Source organism: Erinaceus europaeus, chromosome 17, assembly GCF_950295315.1.
Source record: "Erinaceus europaeus chromosome 17, mEriEur2.1, whole genome shotgun sequence".
NCBI lineage: Eukaryota > Metazoa > Chordata > Mammalia > Eulipotyphla > Erinaceidae > Erinaceus > Erinaceus europaeus.
This window is the reverse complement of record NC_080178.1, coordinates 77,293,662-77,321,387: the sequence shown is the minus strand read 5'-3', so window position 1 is coordinate 77,321,387 and position 27,726 is coordinate 77,293,662. Positions and strand designations below refer to the sequence as shown.

At 44.9% G+C, this 27,726-nt stretch overlaps 1 protein-coding gene across 1 annotated transcript in view; it reads left to right on the top strand.

The window, feature by feature from the left end:
• SPON1 (spondin 1) overlaps positions 1 to 27,726 on the top strand; it is a 279,569-nt gene that overhangs the window by 100,254 nt on the left and 151,589 nt on the right. The window contains exons 4-5 of the mRNA XM_060177124.1: positions 4,250 to 4,323; positions 12,553 to 12,675. Of these exons, the coding sequence (XP_060033107.1) occupies positions 4,250 to 4,323; positions 12,553 to 12,675 (197 nt within the window). The remainder of the gene's footprint in view (positions 1 to 4,249; positions 4,324 to 12,552; positions 12,676 to 27,726) is intronic.

Here is a 27,726-nt window from a genome sequence, read left to right as displayed (position 1 = left end):
AAGACAGAGAGGGGGAGAGAAAGACAGACACCTGCAGACCTGCTTCACCGTTTGTGAAGCGACTCCCCTACAGGTGGGGAGCCGGGGGCTCGAACCGGGATCCTTCTGCCGGTCCTTGTGCTTTGCGCCACTGCGCTACTGCCCGACCTCCTCCAGAGGGGATTAACTAAGCATTGAAGATGAATGATCAGTTTTTTTCATGGAGGCCTGCAGGTAGTCATAACCCAGTTCCCTATACTGTGCTCTGTGAGGTGCTAATCTAGATAGATGAAGAATCCATTTGGGGTCACATCGCCTCACAGGGTGACTGGTCAGTGAGACAGGAATCATCTTGAATTCTGACAGCCACACAGAGCGTTAGCAACCAGCCTGTGGGTTTGGAAGGTAGGCAGGAGAAGTATAAGTCTTGGGATTGAAACTTGGCCTTCCTTCATTGGGGGCCATCCTCATCTGTAAGAGAAGTGTGGACAGGTTCCCAAACTCTCATTGTAGGCCTTCCGAGAACAAGAACATTTTGATAACATTGGCAAACTTGACCTAAACTGAATGGAGCTATTTATGTTTCTTTTCTTTTTTTTTTTTTTTTCCTCTTCTTTTGGGATATCCTTGCATTGTGCTGCAGAATGCAAATGGTGTGACTGTGACATGTTAGTGGCACCTGGCCATCTTAATTTTCTAGTGTGTGAATACTTCTCAGCTCAGAAGCACCTCTAACCCCTGTTTGGCGAAAATGTTGTGCAAAGGTTTCTGTGCCATTATGAGTTTGTATCTCATCCTATAGATCAGGGTAGAAATTAGCTGGAGAGGGGCCGGGTGGTGGCACACTGAGTTAAGTGCGCGAAGGTCAAGGACCCACTCAAGGATCCCGGTTCTAGCCCTGGTTCCCCACCTGCAGGGGGGTGGGGGACGTCACTTCACAAGTAGTGAAGCAGGTCTGCAGGTATATGTCTTTCTCTCTATCTTCTCCTAGCCTCTTAACTTCTCTCTGTCCTACCCAAAAAATTGAAAGAATGACCACAGGAGCAGTGGGTTCATAGTATAAGCACTGACTCCCAGCAATCCTAGAGGCAAAAAAAAAAAAGGGAAAAAGAAATTAGCAAGAGAAACTTACCACAAGAAAATTTGATTTGTGTGACTGCCCTGTACAATTCAACCACATACCAGCTCATTTTCACTCCATGATTCAAGTATTCTTTTAAGAATATATGTATATGTATATGTATATGTATATGTATATGTATATGTATATGTATATGTATATGTATATGTATATGTATATGTATATGTATATGTTTGGGGCTAGGCAGTAGCACAATGGGTTAAGCGCACATGGTGCAAAGCACAAGGCCCAGCACAAAAATCCCAGTTCGAGCCCCCGATTCCCCGCCTGCAGTGGGGTCACTTCACAGGCAGTGAAGCAGGTCTGCAGGTGTTTATCTTTCTCTCCCCCTCTCTGTCTTCCCCATCTCTCTCCATTTCTCTCTGTTCTATCCAACAGCAATGACAGCAGTAACAACAATAATAATAACAACAACAATGATAAACAACAAGGGCAACAAAGGGGAAAAAATGGCCTCCAGGAGCAGTGGATTCGTAGTGCAGGCACTGAGCCCAGCAATAAAATATATATATATATTTATGTATGTATGTATGTATGTATACATATATACACACATATATATATGTTCATCTGACTGCTCCCAACACACCCTTCAAAGACAACTCATCATGCTTGCAGCAAACGCCATGGTCCTGAAGACCCTGGGTCCTATGGCCTTGTCCATCCCTAGTTTTACCTCACACCACTTCTCTGGTTCCTCACTTCCGAACTTCTCCAGTGAGCCCATGACCAGAAGCACCCCAAGGGTTTCACAGGGAATGTCTTTTTCCTCTCATCTTTCTCTTTTCAGTCTAAGCTCAGCCATGGGGAGTTAGGGAGGAGGGAATCTTTCCCAACTTGGTTATAACCCCCAGAGTTAGACTTCTGCACACCCTATTTAGCAAGTCATTGTACTTATGCCAAGTGACTGGCCGAGGATTTTATTGCTGTGATGCTTCCCCTCTAACCACTAGGCTGTAAACTTTGAGCATGGAGCATGGCCCCCTCCTGTCTCCTTCATGACAGTGTCTTCAGCTAATATCTGGCCACTGAGCAGGTCTGCAGCATCAACAAACCCCAGGACATACAACAGAAAGGCAAATGAGGGCGGAAGCCATTTTGGTTGAACTGAAGATGGCGTCTTTGGTTGCAACAAGAATGTAAGGTCTGGGGATGCTTCCCACTAGGCCTTTCCCTTATCCTCCCCTCCGCAGGGGCCCCTGAGGCATTTTTTGATGGGGAACACTTTTGAAAGCACTGTGGGAGATGCTGGAATGAACACAGACTTTGTTATTTGGCTTTGGGGGGGGTGAGTCTCAGTAGTCTCCAGAGGGTTCTCTTGGCCTGAGGAAACTTTCTCTGTTTGATGGTCAACAGAATGGATAAATGATCAAAGTAGCTTTATGTAGACAAGAAACATATTTCTTCCACTTATTTCCACATCGTGTCTCTCTGGGGTGAAGAAAGACTGTAAAAGACATCTGTAGGGCGGTCTGAATTGTATTCTTTGGTGCAAGAATGAGTGTGGAGCAAAGATTTCTTTGGAAAGTCATCTTGGCTTAGGCCCAGACCATCAAGAAAACTAGCTGTGTCCTCTGCAGACCCGTGCACTGAGGAGCCCTTGGCTGGTCCCACATCCCGGGGCACAGAGCCGCTCTAAGAGCGTGAGAAACCAGCAGCTCCTTCTGCGTGGCTAGCTGTGGTGGAGTCAAAGGACTCTTTCATCTGTTGAACAGGGTACACCAAAATGAAAATTACCTTTTGACGGAGTAGCATTGCTGGAGAAAATGAATAGGAAGAAGCCAAGAGTCTTGCCTCCACTGAAGTACTGGGTGACTGTAACCCACTGTGTGTTTCCGGGCCCAAGCTCCGTGATACCGATGGCAAGCAAACTGAAGGAGCCGTGGCGTGTCTGTTCTGTCCTAGATTAGAGAGAAAATATGTGCTGGCTCAAAGTCTGCTGTTTTTCAACTTCCAGATATTCTTTCTAAGCTCCAAGATCCTGCGTTTGACGTGTTTAAGAGTGAGATAGAACAGCCGAGGTTGTCTTTGTTCCGGATGTAGAAGACAGTTCCGTCTAGACCTTTAGGAAAGATAGAGGATGATATTTTCAGAACGAATCCGAATATATTTTTCTATTTCTCTCCTCTCCTTCAGGAAGAGGAGTTGACATGCTTCCCTAATTGGGATTTGGTGCATCTATAAATGACCTCGTAGTTTGATACCAAGCTAGAGTAAAATAATCCATGGAGAAAAAGGTTTTGGAAATGCTTTTATTTTTAAATTTGATTTTATGACTGACTTAATATGGATTTACAAAAAAAGATAACAGGGGTATCACTCCACACCATTCCCACCACCAGAGTTCCATATCCCCACTCCCTCCGTTCAAAGCTACAGCAGTTCTCCTAAGGTTACAGAAAAGGGTTAACTATTATTTCTACAACTATCAGTCTATATTTATATATATTTACCCATCTTCTCTTCCTTTCCAAGTCTTACATACAACTACTACTACTTCTGAGTAGCTTTTCTTTTTTCCTCTTCTCTACCTGGCCCCTGATGGAGTTGGGGTTCAGAGTCCTCTGGTCATCTTGCCTCTATCATTTCTCCCCTGCTGGATTTAAGGACCAAAATTCTTTTTGGGGTACAGAAGGTGGGAGATCTGACTTCTGTGATTGCTTGAAAATGTTTTCTTTCTTCAATAATATTAATGCCACCACCACAGAGCCGGGTGGTGGTGCACCTGGCTGAACGCACATGTTACAGCGCACAGGGACATAGGTTCGAGCCCTGGGTCCCCACCTGCAGAGGGAAAACTTCACAAGTGATGAAGCAGGGCTGCAGGCGTTTCTCTCCCTTTCTGTCACCCCCTGCCCTCTTGAATTCTGGCTATCTCTATCCAATAAATAAAGGTAACAGAAAATACAACCACCACCAATGGCTTCTTAGTGTATGCTACATTTTGACGTAACCTCTCCGCCTGGTGTCCTTAGAGCATTCCCATGAGGTGGATACTCGTGTTAAGCCCTTATACGATGCTTTTCTGCTGAAGAGGCTGAGACACAGAGTTGGGCTGTAGGTGGCTCCCCCAAACCTGCCCTTCTCACCATGTATTTTCTCCTTCTTCCCCCCCCCCCGCCCCCGCAGGGCCAGCATTGTACAGAAACGCATCATTTATTTTCAAGATGAAGGTTCTCTGACCAAGAAACTTTGTGAACAAGGTAAGACTTTGCAGAGGGGTGGGCTGACAAAAGGAAGGGGCCTCCTTTGATGTCCGCACCCTGTTAGAGGCCTTTGGGTCCTCGGGTTTTCTGGGTTCCTCAGTGTTCTACTGCCTCGTGAAGCTCCGGCTTTTTAATCTGGCTGTGTGCTGCGGATAATTGGATCTGCCTTAAGCTCTAATTACTCAGCCTGATTCCCTGGGTAGGAGATAATGCACCTTATATTGGTGTCGTCTTTCTATTTTGTGAAACAGTGATTATTCTGAAGAGGTTCCTTGGAATAATTCACAGGACTTAATCAAGGAATGCGCAGTTGTGTACCTTTAAGAAGTTTGTCATGATTCCCGAGAATAATTGCCAGCGGAAAGAAACCTGTGGATGGCCATGGGATGACCTTGGGAGATTGCTGTAGGGAGAACCAGCAGGAGAACAGGGTTTCAGAGAGATGTGATGTGGGCTTTGTGATCTCAGTGTTAGTCAGAGCTCTGGTGTTTTCATATGCAAACCCAGCCACACTGTCCTTTTGGGTTGAATACATTCTAACAAAACTCTGGGAGCAAGTGGACCGGCAAGACTAGAGCAGAGGGTGGGATTCTGGTGCAGCCTGGGTTGGAATCCCGCCTCTGCCCTTCCTGGTCATGTGACTTAATGATATTGTCAGCTGCCCCTGTGTCTCTGTGGCATGTGGAGTTTGCTGCTGTTATCTGTAAGCCTGTTGATAAAAACTACCTTGAAAAATGAAGGCCTTAAACATCGGAATGTATTTAGAAGTCATTAGTATACTAAATGAAAATACAAAGCGTCGGATAATTATACACCGTTATCCAATTTCTACGTGTTTTTGCACCATCTTTATTTACATTTAGAGAAATTAGTGTTCTGAGAAGGAATAATCCTCTTTAATTCTAGACATTCATAAGTTGCTAAAGAAGAAAGGTTGATAAAGCTCTTCTGGGAAAATACCAGCAACAGTAATAATAAATAGCTTTGTTTTTCTTGCTATATATCCAGCGCTACTCTAAATATTTTATATGCCTTAATAACATAGCCTGGGGGGCTGGTGGTGGCGCACCCAGTTAAGTGCATACTGTACTAAGCACAAGGACCAGCACAAAGATCCCGGTTCGAACCCTCAGCTCCCCACCTGCAGGGGGAATCACTTCACAAGCACTGAAGCAGGTCTGTAGGTATCTGTCTTTCTCATTTCCTCTCTATCTTCCCTTCCCCTCTCAATTTCTCTCTGCCCTATCCAATAATATGGAGGGGGATGGCCACTAGGAATGGTCGATTTGTAGTGCTGGTACTGAGTCTCAGCAACTGGAGGCCAAAAAAAAGAAAAAGAAATAATAATAATGTCACATGCATAAAAACCCTGTACACACTACATGGTAAAGTGTGGATCACCCCTGTTTTACGGATGAAAAGTCAGGGGCACAGAAGGTTTAAATAGTTCTCTCAGGATCACACAGCTCAGCGTAGATCACACAGCTCAGCCAGTGCCCTTAACCATGCTTTACCTCCCGAAGATCAAAGCACAGCACAGCACAGCACAGGTCTTCCGGCATTGAGCTAGAGCGGAAGCTGTGTCCCGTGCTGACATGACTTAGGGAGAAGCCGTGTCCCGGGCGGACATGACTTAGGGAGGGCGGAAGCAACAAAAAGGGGAGGGGGGTTGCAGGCCCAGCGTCAGGCTCAGAGAAGCCGGACTGGAAACTGGGCCGGATCCCTGCACAGCTTCCCAGCGGCCACCACCACCTACATGGCCTAGGGGCTTTGCTAGTTACTGGATTTAACTGCTCACTGTTTGCTCAGCCTTTCTTCAGGCAAGCAGAGAACATCTCAACACCCGAGGACAATCCTATTCCTGCCCTGCTTCCCGGGAATGACATGGGGCCTTGGGTGAGAGTCTGAGGTGTCCTGTATCTTGCGTTTGCAGGCCAGCTCTTGGTCTGCACCTCCAGAAGACTGAGCACAACCATCCTATCCTGTTTTGGTCCATTTGACTGTCAAAGGGTGCTGGCTACCTTATTGTTCAGATCTGTGGGGTCTCAGGAGACACCTCTCTGGTACCCCCCATCTATTGACAGCAATCACTAACCATAACGTCTCTTCGCCAAACCCTCAGTTCTAATGTGTGAAGCCTTGTCTAAAATTTGCAAAAGATAGCTGAGGTTGGAGTGTTAATCAAAGACCACGGCAAGTCCTTGTTGCTTATCACTTTGGATGACTACATGCACATCTGTGTCAAGAAGATGATTTCCAGGGGCCGGGCGGTAGTTCACCAGGTAAGGCACACATAGTACAAAGCACAAGGACCGGCACAAGGATCCTGGTTTGAGCCCCCAGGCTCCCCACCTGCAGGAGAGTTGCTTCACAGGTGGTGAAGCAGGTCTGCAGGTGTCTGTCTTTCTCTCCCCCTCTCAGTTTTTCCCATCTCTCTCCATTTCTCTCTGTCCTGTCCAACAATAGTGACATCATTAATAACAATAAAACAACAAGGGCAACAAAAGGGAATAAATTAATTAATTAAAAACTAATGGATGGTGGTGCTGTGTATGGTGCTCTTATGCAGTATAACAGATCAACTCTAAGATTCTGTGAAAACCATGGTAAAGCAGGTATTTTAGTTGCTGGGTCATTTTCTGACCACAAATTACAAAAAAAGAGAAAGAAGGAAAGAAAGAAAGAAAGAAAGAAAGAAAGAAAGAAAGAAAGAAAGAAAGAGAAAGAGAGACAGAGAGAGAGGGAGAGAGAGAAAAGAAAAAAGAAAATCTCTAAGATATAAGCATAAAGCAAAGATAATTTTGCTTCAGTGGGACGCCTGGCTCCTTCCTTTTGGTTGTTCCTTTTTTATCTCCTTGGTAGTCCAGTCGCTCAAGGATGGAAGAGAAACTGCTTTCTCACGATCATCTCCGCCTACCCCCAACAAAGCCTGTCCAATGGAAACATTAAACTAAGTACAATTCAGAACAGAAAAACACAAAATACCCTCCCCTCCACAAAACTGACCCATAATAACAAGAAGGCTACATAAGCTCACTTTAGACCATGTGAGAATTAAGGGAGAGAGACAGGATCAATGAATGGAAACGCTGAGAAGAGAGGGAAGTGTGAACAAAGAAATGATAACGAGACAAAGAGGAGGAGTCAAAACAGAAGGCCAGGGAGTCGGAAGGTAGCGCAGCGGGTTAAGTGCAGGTGGTGCAAAGCGCAAGGACCGGCATAAGGATCCTGGTTCAAGCCCCGGCTCCCCACCTGCAGGGGAGTCGCTTCACAGGCGGTGAAGCAGGTCTGCAGGTGTCTGTCTTGCTCTCCCTCTCTCTGTCTTCCCCTCCTCTCTCCATTTCTCTCTGTCCTATCCAACAACGACAACATAATAACAACAACAATAAAAACTACAACAATAAAACAACAAGGGCAACAAAAGATCACCAATAAATAAATATTAAAAAAAACAAAAACAGAACTGAAGGCCAAAAGTTGAGAAAGAAGCCAATGGACTAAGAGTCGAAATGGGGAAGTAGGCAGCTCAGCAGATGCCTAAGGTTTCCGGTACTGGGAACATTTCCCTGCCAGGCTTAGGAGGAAAAAAGACAAGTTAACACTTGCTTTCACTGTCTTTTGAAAACCCAGTTGACCATCAGTAGACGTTTCCTCAGTAGGAAGACAGTGTACTAGTCTTTATTCCAAACTGAGAGATATATTTTATAAATGGAAGCTTATTTCCCTTTGGGAATTCCAATTTGTAAGTAAATTCCCTTGAACTTTTGGAAGTATCCTTGGGTTTACTACCTTGGGACAGGATAAAACCACCTTATTGCCTTATTCTGGTTCTTTAAGAGATCATTGCTGCCTCATTGAACAGCACCTGGGAATTACAATTGAAACCCCAGCATGAAGCTCTTAGCTCTGAATTTTTTTTTCCAAACTAATTTACCTTTTTTTTTTTTTTTACAATGAAACTGACCATTATGGAAATGTATAAAGAAAAAAAAAATCTTCAGGAATGACTGATTCACATTCCCTTTCCTGAACCACAGTCAACAGGGCTTGTCCCTCAACCATCCAAGTGACTCATGCTGGACGCAGATGTGGGTTTTGTGTGCTACAGCAGCGGGCTGTCTGCTCCCAAGTCCGGTGGCCTCTTCCCGGGCAACAGAAAGTAGGCAAACAATGCTTTCTATCTGGGAGGGCTTCACACTGTCTCCTGGAGGCTGTTTAGAAATTCTGGCGCTAGATGGGGAGGTCATTGTTTTTTTTTTAATGTACCATTTTTCATCTGAGAAAGCAAAAAGAAAAACATTCCTCTCAGTGGCATATGTATTTATTTACTTATAAAATGGAAACACTGCCAAGACCATAGGATAAGAGGGGCCACACAATTCCCACCACCAGAACTCCATATCCCATCCCCTCCCCTGATAGCTTTCCTATTCTTTATCCCTCTGGGAGTATGGACCCAAGGTCATTGTGGGTTGCAGAAGGTGGAAGGTCTGGCTTCTGTAATTGTTTCCCCGCTGAACATGGGTATTGGCAGGTGGATCCATACTCCCAGCCTCCCTCTCTCTTTCCCTAGTGGGGCAGGGCTCTGGGGAAGTGGGGCTCCAGGACACATTGGTGGGGTTGTCTGTCCAGGGAAGTCAGATTGGCATCACAGTAGCTACTGGAACCTGGTGGCTAAAGAAGAGAGTTAACATACAGAGCCGTACTCTGTGGCATTTTTATAGACCCGTGCAGCAAATTCTTCACAGAGTGATGCAATGCAGAAAGGAATAGAATGGATTCTAGACTCAGAGGAACCGGAACCCCAGCTCTGCTTGTACCCCTCATGGACCCTCTGACCCTGGCTGGTTACCTCACCTGCTTTTGTTTACTGGTCTACAACATGGAGTTGATCTCTGTACTCACCTGCTTCTTTTTGTAACTGGCAAGTTAATGGTTTACAGTACAGTTGTTGGCATACTCATACAGTTTCTCACTGCACCGAAATCGGTGTCTATAAAACACTCTCACCCCCAACTTAGGTCCATCATCATGTGCCAAGACCTGAAAGCCCTCCCCCTTTGTCCTTTCCCAGAGTCCTTTACTTTGGTGCACTACAACAAGCCCAGTTCAAGTTTTATGTAGCTTCTCCTTTCTGTTCTTGTTAAGTTCTACCCATGAGTGGATTCATCCATATTCATCCTTCTCTCTCTCTATTTTAACTCACTTGACATGACTCCTTCAAGCTCCATCCAAGACGAGGTGAACAAAGTGACTTCATCATTCTGAACAGCTGGGTAGTCATCCATTGTGTACAAAGACCAACACTTTCTTAGCTACTCATCTGTTGTTGGACACCTAAATTGCTTCCAAGTTTGGGCTGTTCCAAATTGTGCTGCTATAAACATAGTGACACACAGATCTCTGGGTGGGTGTGTTTGTCTCCTTAGGATATATCCCCAGGAGAATTGAGGAGTCCTAGAGTGGACCCATTCCTATCCTTCTGAGACTTCTCCAGACAGTTCCCTGAAGGGTGTGGGTCAACGTATACCCCACCTGTAGTGTGAAATGAGTTCCTGTACCCCCAACAACTTCTCCATCAATGGATGTCACTCTCCATTTGATGCATAGTGTTCTCAAAGGAGTGAAGTGGCATCTCACTGTTCTTTATTTATATTTCTCTGATAATAAGTGGCTGGGCATTTTTTTTTTCATGTCTGTTGGTCTTTTGGATCTTTAGAATTGCTAGATATGAATGAGACAACATCTAGGGAAAGGAACAACATATATAAAGACTCCATGCATTGTATTTAGTATTACAATATCCCCCCTCTCCCTTGCCCCCATCCTAGAACCCAGAATTCACTGCTTCCACCCACCCTTGATAGTATATATTCAATCAAACAAGCCCAGTGAATTACTCAAGCCATAAAATGCTCTTCCTGGTACTCGAAAAAAAAATTTTTTATACTCCTTATTGCAGTTCTTTTTATGATATTTAAGAATAAATGCCCAATTTATGAAAATAAAAGAACACTGATGCATTAATACTGCTGGCGGAGCCCAAGAAAAGGCAATCAGAGCAAGTTGCATCCGTGATCATTGTTTCATTCTAGCGAGAAGCAGAACAGACCACAAGCAGCGAGACACAGAGGCGTGGGCTTGACAATCGGAAATACTGAATTTATTCCTGTGATCGCTTCTCCCTACTTATCAACTATGCGCAGCTAAAAGTGGGAGGAGAGAGGGAAGCTTGTTTTTCTGGGCTCCGTCTACACTAAGAAGTAGACCTGAATCTATGCACATATTTCTAACCCCCTCCCATCAAAGTCTGATAATTGATAAGAAGTGATGTGATTATGTGCATTCCTCCATACACACACACACACACACACACACACCTCTCCATTGGAAGCTTCCCTGTTCTTTATCCCTCTGGGAGTATGGACCAAAACTCTTTATGGGGTGCAGAAGGTGGATGGCCTGGCTTCTACACACACTCTCTCTCTCTCTCTCTCTCTCTCTCTCTCTCTATCTCTCTCTCTCTCTCTCTCTCTCTCTCTTTTACTCTCTCTCTCTCAGGCATCTTAAAATTTGGTGGAGAAATCTTATTGTGGAAGTGATAAAGATGAGACTAGGGCCCAGGAAGAAATCTATGTCACCCCCAATTTCTCAATATGACCTGTTGCCTAAATATTGTTTTATTGGTCCAGTAGTTCTTCTCATCATTAGGGCAGAAACTTGTTGTTGTTTGCTAGAAAATTACCAGATTTAGGGACATAGAGAATGCTTTTTAACCAAGCGCTGACTTCATTCTGGGAGTTATTGATCCAGGAGAACTCCTCTCATCTTCTTTTCCCAAGAGCTAAGGGTAGGATGGCAAAATTGCACTGCCTGATAAGTGAGTCAAACTGGCTTTCTTGTTGTTTTATTAGTAGTAGTAATTTAATAATGATTAATAAGATTTAGGATATCAGGGGTACAATTCCACACAGTTCCCACCACCAGAGTTCCATGTCCCATCCTCTCCATTGGAAGCTTCCTTATTCTTTATCCTTCTCTGGGAGTCTGGACCAAAACTTTTTATGAGGTGCAGAAGGTGGAAGGTCTGGCTTCTGTAATTGCTTCTCTGCTGAACATGGATGTTGGCAGGTGGATCCATACCCCCAGCCTATCTTTCCCGAGTGGGGCAGGGCTCTGGGGAGGTGAGACTACGGGACACACTGGTGAGGTTGTCTGCCCAGGGAGGACAGGATGGCATCATAGAAACATCTTCAGCTTGGCGGCTGAAAGGTGGTAAGATATAAAGCAGATCGTTCAATAAACAGGAACCCAAAGTTAGGAATAGAGCAAATGAAACTAGGAATCTTTGTGTGGGAAGAAGCTAGAAAATTTATTTTGGGTCTGTTCCAGGGGGGCCATGACTTTAGTAATTCTTCTCTGAGTTTGACAGCTAACATGCAAGGAGACTAAAAGCATTGTCTGGGAAGATGGTGTCAGAGTTGCGAATAGGCCTAGAAAGCTGGATTAGGGCAGAGAGTAGCTCCCAAATATGAGGAAAGTATTTAAATATCGTTAACTGTTTATCCCACTGATCTGACCCAGGGCCCGTGTCTGTTCACATTCAGCACAGGAGCCTGTGTGACCTCTGTGTCCCTGCTCACTCTCCACCATCATTGGTCACTTTCATCAGGAACATCATCATAGGCCCCCCCCTTTTTTTTTTTGGCTCCAGGGTGATTACTGGGCTCGGTGCCTGCACCACGAATCCACTACTCCTGGAGGCCATCTTTTTCCCCTTTTGTTGCCCTTGTTGTTTCATCATTGTTGTGGTTATTATTGTTGTTGTTGATGATGTGATTGTTGTTGGATAGGACAGAGAGAAATGGAGAGAGGAGGGGAAGAGAGGGGGAGAGAAAGACAGACACCTGCAGACCTGCTTCACCGCCTGTGAAGCGACTCCCCTGCAGGTGGGGAGCCGGGGACTTGAACCGGGATCCCTACGCCAGTCCTTGTGCTTTGCACCACCTGCGCTTAACCTGCTGTGCCACCGCCTGACCACCCACCCATAGGCCCTCTTGTGGGCCTCTCCAGGACCTTGCTCTCCCTGCAGAGCTGCAATGGTAGGGACGCCTCACTTCTCTGAAGGGAGGCTGGGTCAGCCTACTCTGCCCCTCGAGGAGGATGAGACCAGCCCAGAATATTCAAACTTGCTTTCTAACGTGGTAACTTTTCTGATCTTTGCAGATCCTACATTTGATGGAGCGACAGATAAACCAATTTTAGACTGCTGTGCCTGTGGAACTGCCAAGTACAGGCTCACGTTCTATGGAAACTGGTCTGAGAAGACACACCCCAAGGATTACCCTCGTGAGTAAAGTAGCGATGCTACTGGGGGTGGCGGTGGGGGGGCTGCGCATTGCAAAGTCCTGTCTGGTTGTAGAGCTGAAGTTTATCAGGTCGACCGGCTCTTAACACTTGCTTTATGAAATTCAGGTTCCACGGAAGTGGGCTTATCAGTACAGGCAGCTATAGTGATGGTAAGATTTGAGCTTCTTTGCATAGGATTGTTCTGAAATACTCCTGACACCAGGCTACTTCTTTCTTTTTCTTTTTCTTGGCATTGATGGTTTACAGTAAGTATAACAGTTGAAACATGGGTACATTTTTTTTTTAGTTTTCTGCAGAATATCCCCCCCTATACACACCCAAGCCTTGGTTCTCAGCTAGTGCACACCAGGACCTGGGAGCCTCCCATTGCTTACCTGCAGGTTGGACCTTGGTTCCCTCAGCCCTCCTAAAGCGGTTCTAACCATTAATACAACATGCCTATTTTAGATTATAAATTGTTGGCAAAAGAGACCTTCTCTTGCCTCCACAGATGTAGATCGAGTAACACTAACTCTCTTCAGCTGCAGCAGGGGTTGGTGTACTCTCACCCTACTAAGTCCAGACAAAAACCTTAGAGGCCTTTGGTGTGTCATACATCATTACCAGCCCGTGGGAATTATCGGAACACCCCAAATTTCTTCCTCCACAGGACTCTGTCGGCTCCCTTTTATTATGCGATTGTTTCAGCAAATATCTAAATGTGCCAGACACTGTGTTAAGCTCTAGAGATTGAACAACAGAAAAGGACACAGTTGTGGTCCGGGAGGTGGCACAGTGGATAAAGCATCGGACTCTCAAGCATGAGGTCCTGAGTTCAATCCCTGGCTACACATGTACCAGAGTGATGTCTGGTTCTTTCTCTCTCTCTTCCTTATCTTTCTCATGAATAAATAAATTAAAAATTCTTAAAAAAAAAAAAAAAACAGGGCCACAGCGACTCAAATCAGTGGTGAAAGAGAGACCAATGAAATAGTGACACAAATAGATGGGAAAACTATTACTGTTAGTATGGAACTTGCCGTGTGTCAAACGTTTTTACACGCGTTATGTCAAACCCTCAAAATAGCCTAATTCTGGGCCAAGAGCTATCTCACTCATGTACCTGGGTTCCAGAACCAGCATACACAGGAAGTCCATGGATGCTGAAATGCCTCCTCTCTCCCTCTTTCTCTTTCTCCTCATCTCTCTCTCTCCCCTTTTTTCTCTCTCCCTCTTTTCTCTGTCTCTCTCTTTTTCTCTGTATCTTTTTTACTCTCTGTCTCTCTCTGTTTCTTTTTCCCCACCTCTCTCTGCCCCCCCCCCCGAAACCGTTGAGCAGGGAATACTACTTAGCTGTGTCATACATGCACACCCAAAGTTCATTTACTCACGGCACATTACAAAACATAAATGACTTGATTCTGTACATGAGCTTACTGAATAGCAGAGTGAGGATATTATTTTCTCATAGTCAGGAAGCTGTGGATCCAAGATTCATGGAGGGGTTTGCCCCCGCCCCCCTTTTCATTTGGATCATCTGTAAGACTCAGCATCTGTCACTCACTCTGCTGTGGGCACTGAGCACATCTTTTCTCTTCATGGTCTGTTCTGTTCCTGTTCACGTCACTTCAGAGAGCCACAGCTGGGAAATAACAGGGAAGCTGGAAGAAAGAGATTGAACAGAGAGATGTGGGTCAAGCCCCAAAGGATGAAGGAACAAAGGGCCCATGTTTGGCACTTAAGAAGACCTCACCCAGGCCAGAACCAACATGGTCCCCGAGCAGCTCACCCAGAAGGGGGCCTCCAACATTTCTTGGCAAAGCAGCAGTCCCACTGTTTAATTTTACCCATGTGGGAATCTTAGCCCCTCACACGAGTTCATTCCCTTTACTCTGAGACTCAAGTTGATCAGCCTCAGCTGGTGTGGGGAGGTCTACGTCAAAGAAATGCGGACTTTGCCTAGGGGCAAAGACCAACCACTGGGAACAAGTATGATGGGAACAAAATTCCCCCAGTGCCTCCCATCTACTAACCCAGAGGAACCAAGATGCCCAGGAGCCATTGCTCATCTTGTGTAAGCCCAAGGAGCTTCTGACGTTTTTCTTTTCTGACACTGTTATTTCTCAGAATTCAAAAACAAAAGGCACAGACCATTGTTTCTCCATCTTTGGACCAAGTCAAATACCCATCTGTATAGGTCCCCCCTCTCCCTCTCCCTCTCCCTCTCCCTCTCGCTGTCCTCTCCCTCTCCCTCTCCCTCTCCCCCCTTTCCCTCTCCCCCCTCTCCCTCTCCCTCTCCCTTTCCCTGCCTTCTCCCTCTCCCTCTCCCCCCTCTCCCTCTCCCTCTCCCTTTCCCTGCCCTCTCCCTCTCCCCCCTCTCCCTGTCCCCCTCTCCCTCTCCCTCTCCCTCTCCCTGCCCTCTCCCTGCCCTCTCCCTGCCCTCTCTCTCTCCCTCTCCCTCTTGTTTTGTCTCCAGAGTTATTGCTGGGGCTCAGTGCCTGCACTACAAACCCACTGCTCCTGGCGTCCATTTTCTCCTTTTTATTGGCTAGGACAGAGAGAAATTGAGGAGGCAGGGAAAGAGAAAGATAGACACCTGCAGACCTGCTTTGCCCCTCATGAAGCACCCTGCCTGTAGGTGAAGAGCCAGGCCAAAAACTCTTGATCCTTGTGCAGGTCCTTGCACTTAGTATTATGTGCACTTAACCAGGTGCACCACCACCCGGCCCCCTGTATAGATTCTCTGTGGAACTGTTAGCAGTGTCTTTCTTTCTTTTTTATTTTTAAAAGATTTTTTAAATATTTATTTATTTATTTATTCCCTTTTCTTGCCCTTGTTGTTGTTGTTGTTGGATAGGACAGAGATAAATGGAGAGAGGAGGGGAAGACAGAGAGGGGGAGAGAAAGACAGACACCTGCAGACCTGCTTCACCACCTGTGAAGCGACTCCCCTGCAGGTGGGGAGCCGGAGGCTCGAACAGGGATCCTTAATGCTGGTCCTTGTGCTTTGTGCCACATGCGCTTAACCCGCTGCATTACCATCTGACTCCCAGCAGTTTCTTAATAAATACAGATGTGAGGGAGTCGGGCGGTAGTGCAGTGCGTTAAGCGCAGGTGGTGCAAAGCACAAAGACCGGCATAAAGATCCCGGTTCAAGCCCCCGACTCCCCACCTGCAGGGGAGTCACTTCACAGGCGGTGAAGCAGGTCTGTAGGTGTCTGTCTTTCTCTCGCCCTCTCTGTCTTCCCCTCCTCTCTCCATTTCTCTCTCTCCTATCCAGAAACGACATCAACAATAATAACTACAACAATAAAACAGCAAGGGCAACAAAAGGGAAGAAATAATAAATAAATTTTATTTTAAATGTCGATGTGAACTCTAGATTACCCAAGATTGTTCCATTGTCAGAGGTCAGCGTATGTGCTAATCATTGGTTGGGAAAATTTGATCATTAAACATAAACAAGCATTTATCACATCACTATAATTACTTTTGCTGGAATCTTTCTTCACCACCAGGTAAAGAAATCCTTTACGACAAAAGCCAGTAGCATATTCGTCTTTGATTATTACTATGTGGGACCTTCCCAAGAACTGTGTAGTCATTGTTGAACTCTGAGTGGCATTTGCTGGGACCTGAGAGAGAGATTTTGATTGCACGTCTGGCCCCAGTGGAGAGGGAATGTGGACCAGGCGCTCCTTGGAGCACAGAGGAGAATTGTACACTCAGGAAACGGAAGCTGTTTTGAACACAGAGAGGTTTTACTCAGAACTTTGAAAATGCAATATTCTCAAAGCAGTTTCTGTCAATGTTAAGGAAGCAAAAAGAAAGTCCTCCATTACTTAAGGTTGACTTTGTCTTGCTAACCAGCCCTTGCCATTAAGCTCTGTTAAGCCACGATCCTTCCCAACAAACCGCAGATCAATGAACGTGAAGCTCCTTTCTCTCTGCATATTAAGTACTCATCTAAAACACCACTTCCTCCGCTCAGATCTCAGAGAAGTGTTTCTCAGGTGTTTTAATTTCATGATGTCATACATTTAAAACAATTATCGAGAAGTCCAATATACTTTTACTTACACATGAAGTTTAAAAGAGAAGTTTAAAAACACTGCTCATTTTCAAGTAACAAGCAATCATAGTTATTACATGGTAACGTTTCTATGAAAATAGCTAGATTATTCAAAGCAAAAACTGAAAAGAACCTAATTGTTTCGCAGCAAATCTCTTCATCAGATGACTTCATGACCTTCATTCTCACATTTGCCCTCTCTGCAGTCCATCTGTTATGGTATACTCCTTTGTTTGAGCATGCAATGGAAGTTCTGGGCCGCCTAGATAGATACATAATGGGAAAAGGAAATAGAATAGGGTGACAACCTTTTCAGATCCTCTTCTTTGATATTCTACCAAAACTCTACAGACACTACAGGGAAATCACAGTAGAGCATAGGAAACCATATTAGTGAACCACAGTACTTGCATTTGCTTTACCTGGTAATTTTAATGACATTATTGTTGTCGCTATTTACAACTGATTGGTTCTGCAACACTCCCAGCTGGACATTAAGAACACTATTTTGTTATGCAGATGATTCTGGTGTTGAGACATTTCACTGTACCACATTTTAAAAAATCACATTTATCTCATGCCAAATCTCATCAGAGAAGCGTTTTTATTGGAGAGCTGTCCAAGCCTTAGTAACGATGCAAGTTTTCCAAACTTTTAAGTTGTGATTGAAGTTCGATTTTTATCTCTGGCAACAAATGTTAGTAGTCAGCCGTGTTCCTTGAAACGAAAAGCTGACTTCATTTTTGAGAAAATTCCAAGTCCTCTGAAAATCCCTAATTTGTTGCTTTGCTCCTTCAAGTCCGAGATGATTTTTCTGACAGTTAAGCGTCAGTATAGCGGCACCTTGAGCTGCCATACGGATGTTTTCAGTCAAGGCAATTATTGTACGACTATCAGCCTAGAGCAGACATGCCCGGATGCACATCGTTTGGCTAGTCATGCAGAATAGTGAATAGATGTGGGCTGGAGACAGCATAATGGTTATGCAAAAAAGCTCTTATGCCTGAGACCTCTAGGTCCCAGGTTCAGTCCCCCGCACCACCATGAACCAGAGCTGGGCAGTGTTCTAGTGTCTCTGTCTTGCTCTCTTTCTCTCATCCTCTGTATATTTCTTGCTATATATCTTATTAAGATAAGATAAATAAGATATATTTTTTAAAAGGTGTGCAGGGAGTCAGGCGGTAGTGTAGCGGGTTAAGTGCATGTGGCGTGAAGCGCAAGGATCAGCTTAAGGATCCTGGTTCAAGCCCCCGGCTCCCCACCTGCAGGGAAGTTATTTCACAGGCGGTGAAGCAGGTCTGCAGATGTCTTTCTCTCCCCCTCACTATCTTCCCCTCCTCTCTCCATTTCTCTCTGTCCTATCCTACAATGACGACATCAATAACAACAACAATAATAACTACAATAACAATAAAAAACAAGGGCAACAAAAGAGAAATAAATATAAAAAATGTTTTAAAAAAGATGTATGCTTATAGTAGCAATTTATCAGATTGATAATGTTAAGTGTTTGATCAAGGACATTCTTTTTTTAATTATTATTTATTTATAAAAAGGAAACACTGACAAAACCATAGGATAAGAGGGGTACAACTACACACAATTCCCACCACTGGAACTCCGTATCCCATCCCCTCCCCTGATAGCTTTCCTATTCTCTATCTCTCTGGGAGTGTGGACCCAGGGTCGTGGGTTGCAGAAGGTGGAAGGTCTGGCTTCTGTAATTGCTTCCCCACTGAACATGGGTGTTGGCAGGTGGATCCATACTCCCAGTCTGCCTTTCTCTTTCTCTAGTGGGACAGGGCTCTGGGGAAGTGGAGCTCCAGGACACATTGGTGGGGTTGTCTGTCCAGGGAAGTCTGGTTGGCATCCTGCTAGCATCTGGAACCTGGTGGCTGAAAAGAGAGTTAACATACAAAGCCAAAAAGTTGTTGACTAATCATGAACCTAAAGGCTACAATATTGCAAATGAAGAGTGTGTGGAGGGGGAGTTCCTCGATTTTGTAGATAGCTAGTAGGCATATTTTAGTTATATTCCAAAGGACCTGTGGCTATACTAGGTTTTTTATTCTCTTTTTCCCTAAGCCTGAAATCTGATATGCAGGTGGGTCCAAGTTATTGTCTGGGGAGATGATGTCATGGTTGGAAAAAGGACCAGAAAGCTGGATCAGGGAAGAGAGTAGCTCCCTAATATGGGAAAGGGGTATAAATATTGTTGACTGTAAACCCCAGCGATTTGATGTGATCTGGGGCCCATATTCAGCTTAGGAGCCTATGCGACCTCTGCATCCCTGTAGATCTGAGCTCACATTCTGTGGTCATGAGTAAGGAATGTTCCAGGCTGCCCCAGTATCAGGCCCCATCTTCCTCAGGTGGTACATGGAGAGATCAAGGACATTCTTAAGGGGAGCTGTTTGTGTCCTTCACTGGCTGCTCCTGGCAGTGAGGGCTCCGTTGATAGCTAACACAGTCGGAGACAGCTGCTTTGATCGACACTAAATGCCAGCAGTTTTGCTTGCCTTTGCTTTCACACCATTTGTGCGGCTGTCGACACATTTCAAAAGGCAAGTAGTGCCTTCCTATCAATACGAAAATAGCTTTCACCTCACAGGGCCCCCTCCCCCGGAGGGTGTCTGGGTCCTTCCTACAGACTACACTTTGGGAACCTCCAAGACCTTAGACTAGCACCCGGGGTCTGTCCTTCCTTCTCTGAAGGGTGTTTGTCTTTGAGAATTCACCCTGACTAGACATAGCAGATCAGACACCATCCTGTACTGACAGGAATCTTTGCAGAGGATGGGGGGCATCTTTAGGTGGCATCTCTAGATCAGTATGTAGAGTGGTTGGTTTCAGCTGTTAATTCTGCGGCTCCCTCTTTTAGATAACAGTACCCTCTACATCCATGACCCTTTCTTTCTTTCTTTCTTTCTTTCTTTCTTTCTTTCTTTCTTTCTTTCTTTCTTCCTTCCTTTCTTCCTGTCTTTCTTCCTTTTCTTTCTTTCTTTCTTTCTTTTTCTTTATTGGGGAGATTAATGGTTTACAATCGATGGTAAGATACAGTAGTTGGTACACGTGTAACATTTCATTTTTCCACGTAACAGTTCAACCCTCTCCAGGTCCTCCTCTGCCATCATGTTCCAGGACCTGAACACTCCCCTCACCCCCAGAGCCATTTACTTTGGTGTAAGTTCTGCTTTGTGTTTTCTTATTTTTTTTAGCTCCTCTTTTTATTATAGTTATTATTAACTTATACTATCAGACAAGATTGTGGGGTAATAGGGGCACAATTCACACACAGCCCACCACTAGAGTACCATATCCCATCCCATCGCCTCCACTGGAAGCTTCCCCATTCTTTATCCCTCTGGGAGTGTAGACCAAAGCTCTCCATGGGACACAGAAGGTCGGAGCTCTGGCTTCATCAGTTGCCTCTCTGCTAGAATGAGTGTCAGTAGGTCAATCCATACCCCCAGCCAATCTCTACCCTTGCCTAGTGGGGTAAGGCTCCGGGCAGGTGGGCTTCCAGGAGACACTCCTCTTCCTTCCTTCCTTCCTTCCTTCCTTCCTTCCTTCCTTCCTTCCTTCTTTCCTTCCTTCCTTCCTTCCTTCCTTCCTTCCTTCCTTCCTTCCTTCCTTTTCTTTTCTTTATAAAAGGGAAACACTGACAAAACCATAGGATAAGAGGGGTACAACTCCACACAATTCCCGCCACTGGAACTCCATATCCCATCCCCTCCCCTGATAGCTTTCCTATTCTTTATCCCTCTGGGAGCATGGACCCAGGGGCATTGTGGGATGCAGATAGTGGAAGGTCTGACTTCTGTAGTTGCTTCCCCACTGAACATGGGCATTGACAGGTGGATCCATACTCCCAGCCTGTCTCTCTCTTTCCCTAGTGGGGCAGGGCTCTGGGGAAGCTGGGCTCCAGGACACATTGGTGGGGTTGTCTGTCCAGGGAAGTCTGTTTGGCATCATGCTAGCATCTGGAACCTGGTGGCTGAAAAGAGAGTTAACAAACAAAGCCAAACAAGTTGTTGACTAATCATGAACCTAAAGGCTGGAATAGTGCAAATGAAGAGTTGGAGGGGAGGGGGTCGTCTCCGTTTTGAAGATAGCTAGTAGGCATATTATAGCTGTAGTCCAAAGGGCCTGTGGCTATCCAAGTTTTTTTTTCCCTCCTGAGCCTGAAATCTGATATGCAGGTGGATCCAAGTTATTGTCTGGGGAGATGATGTCATGGCTGGAAAAAGGACCAGAAAGATGGATCAGGGAAGAGAGTAGCTCCCTAATATGACACCCCCTTTCTTTCTTTCTTTCTTTCTTTCTTTCTTTCTTTCATTATTTATTTAGAAAAGGAGACATTAACAAAACCATAGGAAAAGAGGGGTATGACACCACTCAGTTCCCACCACCAGAGCTCCGTATCCCATCCCCTCCCCTGACAGCTTTCCTATTCTTTATCCCTCTGGGAGTATGGACCCAGGGTCATTGTGGGATGCAGAAGGTGGAAGGTCTGGCTTCTGTCATTGCTTCTCCGCTGAACATGGGTGTTGACAGGCCGATCCATATTCCCAGCCTGCCTCTGTCTGACACCCCTCTTTCTAAGAGACTCTGGATACGATGAGATTAAGTGAGCAGAAGGATGGGATAGATCACATCTTGCTTGTTCCCTCTCTATTATAACGCCGCCAGTCCCTGTTGGCCATTTGGAAGTAGTAACATCCTTTTAAAACACTCCTAATCTGTTTCTAGACATCCATTCTAAGACTAGATCATTCACATTTTACTTCTTATTCTTGCAAGCAAAACAAACGGAAGCACTAGAAGATAAAGGATCAGATCACATTGTCAGGGAATCAAGGCCAAAACCAAAACCCAGATCTCTTGATTCCTGGTTGTCTCCCCTGGGTTCTGTGATGAGACACTCTTCTCTTCTTCACACTAAAATTATATATATATTTTGCCTCCAGGGTTATTGCTGGGGCTCAGTACCTGCACCGCGAATTCACTGCTCCTAGAGGCCGTTTTTTTTTTTCCCTTTCGTTGCCCTTGTTGTTTTATCGTTGATGTTGTGGTTATCATTATTGTTGTCATTGATGTTGTTGTTGGATAGGACAGAGAGAAATGGAGAGAGGAGGGAAAGACAGAGAGGGGGAGAGAAAGATAAACACCTGCATACCTACTTCATTGCCTGTGAAGCAACTCCCCTGCAAGCAGAGCCAGGGCTCGAACCTGGATCCTTACCTCGGTCCTTGTATTTTGCACCATGTGCGTTTAACCTGCTGTACTACTACCTGACCCCGCTATCATTTATTTGTTTGTTTACTTATTTATTTATTTATTTATTTATGCCTTCAGGGTTATCGCTGGGGCTCAGTGCCAGCCCTACGAATCCACTGCTCCAGGCAGACAGTTTTTTTTATTTTATTGTGTAGGACAAAGAGAAATTGAGAGAGGAAGGGAAAGTTGAGACGGAGAAAGAAAGACAGACACCTATGGACCTGTTTCATTACTTGTGAAGCTTCCCTTCCTGCAGGTGGGGAGCCAGGGGCTCAAACCCGGATCCTTGAGCAGGTCCTTGTACTTCGTACCCACTGTACCACTGCCCAACCCCCAAATTAAATATCTTTTGTCTAACTCATCTTTTAATAAGGTCCCATGGTGGGATTCCAATATTTCTGCACAGCTTTGCCCCATCATGCAAAGACCTACTCAGTAAAGATTCTCACTTCCAAGTCACAGGTGAAGCCTAGATTCAGAGGTCCTGTGCTGAATTCTAGAACTTTGGATCACTGGGTGAAAGGTATGCTCCCCAGCATCTGTCCTTGGCACTGCCAGTCTGTGATGCTCAGCAGTGGCCCACGAGCCTTTGCCATTTTCAAGAACCCAGTGGGCCAGCAGCGGCACTGCGTAGGGCTGTCCCAGGAACAGGTGACGTGCCCCAGTCTGCCAGGGGACTGGAAGTTCCCTAACGCATCTCTTTGCTCTCACGCTCTGAATACAGCTCCTGGATCATTGACAAGATCCCCCCTCCCCCCTTTGAGACTCGGTAATGTCCCTTGACAATGCAAACTGAATAATACTTGCAATTTTTGAAATGGTATTGGCTTTAACATCATTTACCAAATACACACTGATGAAAATGAGTTTTCCAGGACCCAATTATTTTTTTCATCTGACAACACATTACATAAATGTTACTACAGCCTCTGGGAAATAGAGTCTCCATAGTCAGAGTTAATATTGCATTGAAATTCAATCATCTTTTCCACTGAACCACTTCATTTAAAAATTATTAATTGGGGCTTGGATGTTGACTCACTCAGTAGAGAGCACACACATGGCTGTGTATGAGGACCCAAGCTCAAACCCCCAGTCCCAGTCCATCTGCAGGGGAGAAGCTTCCTGGGGAAGCAGGGTTGCAGGTGTCTCTCTTCTTGTCTTTCTCTCCATCCCCCATCCCACAGCTATAAACAACCAAAAGGGGGGGGGGTGGCTACTGAGAACAGTGGATCCATGCAGGCAACCAAGCCCCAGCGATAACCTGGGTGGTAGAAAGAAAGAAAGAAAGAAAGAGTGAGTTAAATATGATCACATGAGTGGCCAGGTAGTGACACACCTGGCTGAGTGCACACATTACAGTGCACAAGGACCAAGGTTCAAACCCTAGGTCCCCCACTTGCAGGGGAAAGCTTTTTGAGCGCTGAAACAGTGCTGCAGGTTCCTCTCTTTCTCTCTCTCTCTCTTTCCTCCCCCCCATCTCCCTCTACCTTCTCAATAGTGTCTCTATCCAAAATAAATAAATAACATTTAAAAAAAAATTTTTAAAGAATGAGTTAAGAAATCTGATCACAGGAGTCGGGCGGTAGCGCAGCGGGTTAAGCGCACATGGTGCCAAGCGCAAGGACCCGTGTAAGGATCCCGCTTCGAGCCCCCGGCTCCCCACCTGCAGGGGAGTCGCTTCCCAGGCGGTGAAGCAGGTCTGCAGGTGTCTGTCTTTCTCTCCCCCTCTCTGTCTTCCCTCCTCTCTCCATTTCTCTCTGTCCTATCCAACAACGACATCAAGAACAACAACAATAACTACGACAACAATTAAAAAAAAAAGGCAACAAAAAGGGAAAATAAAATAAATAAATAAATAATCTGATCACATAAAAGATAGTGAGTCTGACACCCGGCGGCTGCTTTGCTCTCTTCACGGATTTCTCGACATACAGTCGTGTCACCGAGACTCACTGTGTCCTACTTCTGACATCCGATTTGTTTTCACGGTTGTGCCTTGTGATACCAGCTTGTGTCAAATCACTCAGCTGTTCGTTCGTTGATCAGTGAGGTGACGTGAGGTTCTTGGCTAACACAGAAATCACTGCAGTGGAAAACTGTGTCCATTAAGTCTCCCACTGACTTAGGCTATAGAAATACTTTCCCAAGCCTAAGACTACTGGCTTAGAAGACATAGACCCCTTCTGGGTTTCTCTTTCTTTTCTTTCCTCTCTCTCTCTCTCTTTCTGTCTCTCTCTCTCTCTCTTCATTTCTTTCTCTTTCTCTCTTTTTTTGTCTCTAGAGGTCTTTCACCAGATTTTTCTACGAAGTATTTGTCTCTATTCATCATGTTATAGCTACTAAATAAATATGTCTGTTTCTATTGTTCTCTTGAGTATTCAGTTTAACTTCCTTCGGTTTAGGTTTTGCCAAGCAATTATCATTTAAAAAAAAAATCTTACTATGTTTAATCAGCCTTGATTGGTTTAACAACTAACATATTCGCATATTTTCATATTTATTTTCTTTTGCCTCTAAAACCAGTAGGGAGGCAACAGCAATCAAGTGTGATTCTTTTTGTGGTCTCTCCAGGGCTTAACTCATTGTCTGGTCCGTGGAATAGAATTGGACAGATGAGAAGCGGTTGCAAAATGAGGAAAGAAGATTGGAGGAAAGTGAGCAGGGAGAAGTCACTCCAGAGGTCAGGGCAGAGCTATACCGCTGCTCCTGTATCTGCGGAGTGCACCGCGGCTAGGATGCAGCCGGTGTGATTAGTAGGGCCGTACTTCTGTCATCTTGGGCTAGGGTGGCTGGCGCAATAACGGAGAGACACAGGGTCTTTTTGGAGATAGATTCTGCCAAGGATGAGCTGCAGAGGCGTGAGAAAGACATCAGCGGTAACAAGCTGGATTTTTGCTTGAGGAGTGGAGTCATTCTTTCTTCTTAAAATACCCGGGAGTTGGGCAGTAGCGCAGCGGGTTAAGCGCATGTGGCGCAAAGCACAAGGACCATGTAAAGACCCCGGTTCGAGCCCCCGGCTCCCCACCTGCAGGGGAGTCGCTTCACAGGCGGTGAAGCAGGTCTGCAGGTGTCTGTCTTTCTCTCCCCCTCTCTGTCTTCCCCTCCTCTCTCCATTTCTCTCTGTCCTATCCAACAACGACGACATCAGTAATGACTGCAACAATAAAACAGCAAGGGCAATAAAAAGGGAATAAATAAATATTTAAAAAAAAACATTATCCTTTTAAAACAATACCCTTTAATACTATTGTCTTTGTATTGTTATAAGGGATTGCAAAAAAAAAAAATCCTTTTACTTGGTCTGGAGAGGAAACTGTCTGAATTTGAAGTGGAATTGTCTGAAACCCTCCGACTGCTCTGGGAAGAGCTGTTCATTTCGTAGTATTTTGCTCACTCAGTGTCACTGAGGAATAAAACCGTTTGTGTCTTTGCTTAGCCTAGAACTCAAGACTGTAATGAGCCACATATGGGTCCTGAGCCTCTTCTCTTCATCTAGCTTAAGAAGGAATAATAAAACACTCAGTGAGCAAAAATCCCCTCCTTCTCATTATTCTCAAACAGAGTTGTTCTGTCCATCAGTCTTCTAGCTGTGCAGAGTAGATCTCTAGGAAATGGGATTTGGTACCTAGATTTTTTTTTTTTTGGCATTTAAAAATATTTTATTTATGGGAGTCAGCGGTAGTGTAGCGGGTTAAGCACAGGTGGCACAAAGTGCAAGGACTGGCCTAAGGATCCCGGTTCAAGCCCCCGGCTCCCCACCTGCAGGGGAGTCGCTTCACAGGCGGTGAAGCAGGTCTGCAGGTGTCTGTCTTTCTCTCCCCCTCTCTGTCTTCCCCTCCTCTCTCTCCATTACTCTTTCTGCTATCCAACAACGATGACAGCAATAACAATAATAACTACAACAACAATAAAAAACAAGGGCAGCAAAAGGGAAAATAAATAAAATATTTTTTAAAAAAGTTTTAAAAATATTTTATTTATGTGTGGTCCAGGAGGTGGCATAGAGGATAAAGCATTGGACTCTCAAGCATGAGGTCCTGAGTGCAATCCCCAGCAGCACCTGTACCAGAGTGATGTCTGGTTCTTTCTCTCTTCTCCTATGTTCCTCATTAATAAATAAATAAAATCTAGTATATATATATATATTATTTATTACCTTTTAAATTTTTTAAAAAATTTATTTATAAAATGGAAATATTGACAAGACCATAAGGTAAGAGGGGTACAATTCCACACAATTCCCACCACCAGAACTCTGTATCCCATCCCCTCCCCTAATAGCTTTCCTATTCTCTATCCTTCTGGGAGTATGGACCCAGGATCGTTATGGGGTCCAGAAGGTGGAAGATCTGGCTTCTGTAATTGCTTCCCTGCTGAACATGGGCATTGACAGGTGGATCCATACTCCCAGCCTGTCTCTCTCTTTCCCTAGTAGGGCGGGGCTCTGGGGAGGTGGTGCTTCAGGACACATTTGTACCTAGCATTTTTATCAGTGAAAGAAAAAGGTGGGGGAAGAAAAAACTAAATAGGTTCTTTTTCCTTTCCATTCTCCCTCCCCTCTACCTGTCTGGAAGGTCTTTTTAAGACTAATGACAATATTTTTGGGCCAGGTGATGGCGCACCTGGTTGAGTGCACACATTACAGCACACAAAGACTCCGGTTTGAGCCCCTGGTCCCCACCTGCAGGAGGAAAGCTTCATGAGTGGTGAAGCAGGGCTACAGGTGTCTCTCTGTCTCCCTTTCTGTCACCCCCTTCCCTCTCAATTTCTGACTGTCTTTATCCAATAAATAAATATATTTAAAAAACTTTTAAAAGAATATTTTATTTCAATGAGAAAAATACATAAAGAAAGATATAGAGAGATACACCAAAGAACTGTTCAGTTCTGACTCATAGTGGGGCTGAGAATTGAACCTCGGACCTCAGAGTCTTAGGCATGAAAATCTTTTGCAGAACCATGATGCTATATGCCCAGCCCAGGTCTAGAAGGTCTTACAGCAGCAACTTACTATTGGGGGCTAGAATAGGAGAGGAACATAAATTATTTGCTTGTTTGTTTTTAAACTTGGCAGGTTGAACACACACATTAATTCTGATCTTTCCTTTAATCCCAGAAATAGAACACTACTTAAATATTTCTTATAATTTTTATTTATAAAATGGAAACACTGACAAGACCATAGGCTAAGAGGGGTACAACTCCACACAATTCCCACCACCAGAACTCTGTATCCCCTCCCCTCCCCTGATAGCTTTCCTATTCTTTATCCCTCTGGGAGTATGGACCCAGGGTCACTGTGGGGTGCAGAAGGTAGAAGGTCTGGCTTTTGTACTTGAATATATTAAAAACCATAAAAACAAGAAGAGAGATAATGCAATGCCAAACAAAATAACTAAAATCTGGAGAGGTAGAAGATGCATAATAAGTGACATCTATTTTAGCAAAACAAGGAATTGAATCCTAAATACGGGTATTCAACCAGTACAAGAGAAGCTGGCCACACTGTACAGGCTAGATTGAGGAGCTCAAAGAAGTCCAAGTGGTCAGTGCAGTGAAGGAATAAAGCCTATTGTCATGACATTTGAGAGTAATCAAGACTCATAACCTGCAGAAAAACAGATAGCAGACAAAGGATCAGGAACCCAGAGCCACCTGTCCTCTCTATAATGCAACACAAAAGCTACGAAACAATG